This window comes from Eimeria maxima, genomic scaffold (assembly GCF_000499605.1).
Source record: "Eimeria maxima Weybridge genomic scaffold, Emw_scaff104, whole genome shotgun sequence".
Lineage (NCBI taxonomy): Eukaryota > Apicomplexa > Conoidasida > Eucoccidiorida > Eimeriidae > Eimeria > Eimeria maxima.
The window spans coordinates 17,501-22,500 of NW_013563376.1; the positions used below are offsets into that span (position 1 = coordinate 17,501).

The window sequence follows — 5,000 nt, forward strand, 5'->3', positions numbered from 1 at the left end:
AGCAGCAGACGATGCATCCCCACGTACTCCTGTAGGCACACCTCTTCCTTTTGCTGTGGACGAGGCAGGAAGGTTCTTATCTGCTGCTGTTCCTGCTGCTGCTGTTGCTGCTGTTGCTGCTGTTGTTGCTGCTGCTGCTGCACCAGAGTCCCCACTGTCTAATGGCATCTCCCTGTACAACAATAACAATAAACCCTAAACCCTAAACCCTAAACCCTAGCCTTTTTTCTTGCTATACAGTATAAGCAGCAGAAGCAACAACAGCAGCACCACCACCAAGAGCAGCAGCAACAGCAGCAGCAACAACAACAGCAGCAGCAGCAGCAGCAGCAGCAGCTAACCAATCCCTAAAGTGCCAATCTCTGAATGCCATCGCCACCGCCAATATTTGCAGAGCGCGCATATCATGCAAATTCCCCTGCAGCAACTCCCACACCTGAGCAGCAGCAGCAGCAGCAGCAGCAGCAGCAACAGCAGCAGCAGCAATATATATAGCAGCAGCAGGTATAGAATAGCAACAACAGTACGAATAACAGCAACAACAGCAGCACAACAACAACAATCCCTCCACCCCCACCAGAAGCAGCAGCACCATCAACAGCAGCAGCACCATCATCAGCAGCAGCAGTAGCAGCAACAGCAGCAACAGCAGCAGCAGCAGCAGCAGCAGCAAGAGTACCTGATAGACTAAATGTATAGATGTAGGTGTCCAATAAGATAAGAAATCAATAGAAGAAATTAAATTAATTAATTGCTGATTATCTAATTTATTTATTATTAATATATTCTTCTTCTTATTATAAGGACAAGGAGGGACCTATACATAAATAAATAAATAAATAAATAAATATATATATATATAAATATATAATTAGTAAATATATTTATATAGTTAGTTAGTTAGCTAGTTAGTTATTATCTAATTTATTTATTATTAATATATTCTTCTTATTATTATAAGGACAAGGAGGGACCTATAAATTAATAAATAAATAAATAAATAAATAAATAAATAAATAAATAAATAAATAAATAAATTTAGTTAGTTGTTATATATAAGGAAAGAGACAGAGATTGAGGGGATTAAGAGGAGGATCTATTCATATTTTTATATACAAGAAACCCTAAACCCTAAACCCTAAACCCTAAACCCTAAACCCTAAACTTACTGCTGGATAGCAGAAAGGAGATGGTGCAGGATTACGATCATCTGCAAGGCACAAACAGCAAACCCTAAACCCTAAGATGAGCTGCTGCTGCTGCTGCTATTGCTGCTACTGCTGCTGCTGCTGCTGCAAGAGAAAGTTGCCAAGACTGGGCGTCGTGACTAATTTAGGGTTTAGGGTTTAGGGTTTAGGGTTTGTATACGGAAGAGTGTATTAAGTCCTTGTCCCTGTGTCTGCATAATCCATGACTGTCCTCCTGACCCTTCTTGCTGCTGCTGTTGCTGCTGCTGCTGCTCTTCCTTACTGCTGCTGCTGCTGCTGCTGCTGCTGCTGCTGCTGCTCTCTTGTCCTGTTAATATATTAAGAAGAAAAGAAATAATATTTATATCTCTTATCTGCATTTGTGCTAAACAAAACAAAACATTTGCTGCTTGCTGCCCTGTTAATTCCTCTGGTAACTGACGCAGCAGCAGCAGCACACGAGGAACTGCCCAACCTGCAGCAGCAGCAGCAACAACAGCAGCAACAGCAACACCAGCAGCTTTAGCTATAGCGGTAGCAGCAAGGGTAGTACAGCAGCAACAGCAGCAACAGCAGCAACAGCAACAGCAGCATCATCAAACCCATAACCACAACGAGCACCACCAGCAACAGCAGCAGCAGCAGCAGCAGCAACAGCAGCAGCAGCAGCAGCAGCAGGAGCCTACGCATAAATGTTTTTAATTGTTGATCTCCTTCTTGCTGTTTATAAAATTGTGCATAAATTAATAATAATTGGCATAAACAAACTTTTGTTGCTGCTGCTGGATAATATATATTTATCTGCATGCATGCATGCATGCATGCAGCAGCAGCAACAGCAGCAGCGACAGCAGCAGCACAAGCAGGACAAGGAAAAACAAATATATATACACAATACAGAACTGCTAGCTAGCTAGCTAGCTAGCCAATGACTACAGGAACTTGAATGCGTGTCTGTCTGTCTCATGCGTTGCTGTTTGCTGCTGCTGCTGCTGTTGCTGTTGCTGCTGTTGCTGCTGCTGCTGCTGCTTACCTTTGTGGCTAGCTGCAGCAACGGTAGGTGTAAGTAGCCCATACGACCCATCACAGTTGTCTGTATACCACAGAGAGACGCACATACGAATGCATGCATGCAGCAACAGCAGCAGCAGCAGCAGCAGCAGCAGCAACAGCAGTAGCAGCAGTAGCAGCAGCAGTAGCAGCAGCAGCAGCAGCAGCAGGGGTAGCATGTGTAGTTGCCTCGTGGTCTTACGGATAGAGTAAGGGACTGCAGCAGCGCATTCTGCAGGGAGGAGAGTTGCTGCGGCTGCTGCTGCAGCTGGTGCAGCTGCTGCTGCTGCTGCTGATGTAGCTGCGCATACAGCCGAGAAGCAGCACGTGTAAATTTGCTGCTAAATGCATGCAGCAGCAAAGGGTTTACATGACGCAGACGAAAGAAGCCTAGCAGCAGCTGACCGCATGCAAAGTGAGACAAATTGCCGCTGCTGCTGTTGCTGCTGCTGCTGCTGTTGTTGTTGCTGTTGCTGCTGCTGCTGCTGTTGCCGCATCGATACATGGCCGAGTTGCACAGACACTGCAGCAGCAGCAGCACACACAAAGCAGCAAAAGGTTCTAATTAAGCAGATAGGACGACACCAGCAGGAACAGGTGCAGCAACAGCAGCAACAGCAGCAACAGCAGCAGCAACAGCAGCAGCAGCAGCAGCAGCAATACTTACCTCTAGCAAGTCTTGCTGCAGTTTATTATCTGCTGCCTTTGCTTGCTGCTTCCCTAAGGATTGAACTAAGGACGTAAATACATAATCAGGCAGCAAATCGAGTACACTTGTTGCTGCTGCTGCTGCTGCTGCTGGTGCTGCTGCTGTTGTTGTTGGTGGTGTTGTTCCTGTTGCTGCAGCTGCTGCAGCTGCTGCAGGAGAAGCTCTTACTGCTGCAGCAGAAGAAACAACAACAGCAATTAGATCTATTAGCCTCTGCGTATATACATCAAGGCGTGCCTCTAGCTGCAGCAGCGCATGCAGCAGCAGCAGCAACTGCAGCAGTTGCTGCCCTGTATCACCAGCTGCAGCTTCTTTTGCTGCTGCAGCAATCGCAGCAGCAGCAGAAGATTCATCTCCTAATAACTCTACTGTTGCTCCAACAGCAAATGCTGCTCTGTCAGCAGCTCGTGCTGCTCTTGCTGCTGCTGCTGTTGCTGCTGTTGCTGCTGCTGCTGCTGTTGCTGCTGTTGCTGCTGCTGCTGCATCCGTTGCTGCACCTAGTCCGCCTTGAGCTGCAGCAAGAGCAGCAATTGCTGTAGGATCAACACCTTCCTTTGCTGCTTCTGCTGCTGCTGCTGCAGCAGCAGCAGCAGCAATTTGCTGCGCTAGTGCAGCAGCTTGAGGGAAGCAGAAGTAAACAATTCTTCTAGTAAGATGATGAGAGACACAAACGGAGACAGTTGGTGCTGCTGCTGCGGCTGCTGCTGTTGCTGCTGTTGGTGCTGCTGCTGCTGCTGCTGCAGCAGCAGCAAAAGATAAACTTGCTGCTTCCTTAAGAGAAAAAGAAGGAGATCGCCACATCAATGCATGCAGCAAACTTTTACGAACTGTGCATACACTTGGTGATTTGCCATCTGCTGCTGCTGCTGCTGCTTCTGCTGCTGCTGCTGCTGTAGACGGTGAGGACAAGGAGGGACTCTCTGCTGCTGCTGCTACTTCTGCTGCTTCTGCTGCTGCCTCGGCTGCTGCTTCTGCTGCTGCTGCTTCGCAATCCTTCGATGCAACGTCTTCGTCCGCTGCTGAGTTGCGCTGCTGCTGCTTCTGCTGCTTTTGCTGTTGCTGCTGTTGCTGCTGTTGCTGCTGTGGATTGTATCGTTGCAGTGCCTGCAGCAGCCGCAGCAGATTCTCGTTGCTTACTGAGGACTTTGCTGCTGCTGCTGCTGCTTCTGATAACATCAGCTGTCTAACCACTCTATCCCTGCTTCCTGTTGCCGGTGCTGCTGCTGCTGTTGCTGCTGCTGTTGCTGCTGTTGCTGCTGTTGTTCCTGCAGAGTGTGGCACGGGGACGAAGTGCTGCCTCCTTGTTTTGCTGCAGCGAATGAGCGAATCCTTCCGTCCTCCTCCCCTGCAGCTGCTGCTGCGTCTGTTGCTGCTGCTGTTGCTGCTCCTGCTGCTGCTGCTGCTAGGAAGGAGCTTGAATACACTTGTTAATGGCTGTACACAGAGGTGACCTATGGAAGGCAGCCACCAACTAGGCAGCAGCGGCAGCAGCAAACCTGCTGCTGCTGCTGCTGCTGCATCTGTCTCTAGGCATATGTGCTGCTGCAGGGATTTCTTCAGCAGCAGCACGCGCCTTCTGTATACGTCCTCATCATCATCATCTGCTGCTGCTGCTGCTTCTGCTTCTGTTGCTGCTGCTGTATCAGCAGCAATTGCAGCAGCAACATCCGTTGCTGCAGGTGCTGCTGCTGTTGTTTCTGCTGCTGCTGTTGCTGCTGCTGCTGCTGCTGCTGCTGTTTGTGTCTCCTGCGGTGTGCTGTGAAGAGAATTCAAATCAGCCGAAGGAAACAACGAAAGGACGCTGCTGCTGCTGCTGCTGCTGCTGCTGCTGCTGCTGTTGCTGCTTCTGCTGCTGCTGCTGATGCATGCTGCCGCTGCCTGTCTTGCCTCCTGCTCCAGTGCGAATGATACAGTCTTCCACAACTCAGAGTGCATGCTGCTGCTGCTGCTGCTGTTGCTGCTGCTGCTGCTGCTGCTATTGCTGCTGTTGCTGCTGCGGTTGCTTCCGAAGAAACGAAGCAGCGCCATAACGGCAACACGCAAGACAGCAGCAG

At 49.2% G+C, this 5,000-nt stretch overlaps 1 protein-coding gene across 1 annotated transcript in view; it reads right to left on the reverse strand.

The window, feature by feature from the left end:
• The window catches only part of EMWEY_00013900 (hypothetical protein, conserved), a gene marked incomplete at both ends in the record, with an annotated part of 6,927 nt that overhangs the window by 1,542 nt on the left and 385 nt on the right, over nucleotides 1-5,000 (reverse strand). The window contains 6 exons of the mRNA XM_013477218.1: nucleotides 42-172; nucleotides 342-436; nucleotides 1,170-1,210; nucleotides 2,440-2,538; nucleotides 2,643-2,760; nucleotides 2,905-5,000. The exon at nucleotides 2,905-5,000 is cut by the window's right edge and continues 385 nt beyond it. Of these exons, the coding sequence (XP_013332672.1) occupies nucleotides 42-172; nucleotides 342-436; nucleotides 1,170-1,210; nucleotides 2,440-2,538; nucleotides 2,643-2,760; nucleotides 2,905-5,000 (2,580 nt within the window). The remainder of the gene's footprint in view (nucleotides 1-41; nucleotides 173-341; nucleotides 437-1,169; nucleotides 1,211-2,439; nucleotides 2,539-2,642; nucleotides 2,761-2,904) is intronic.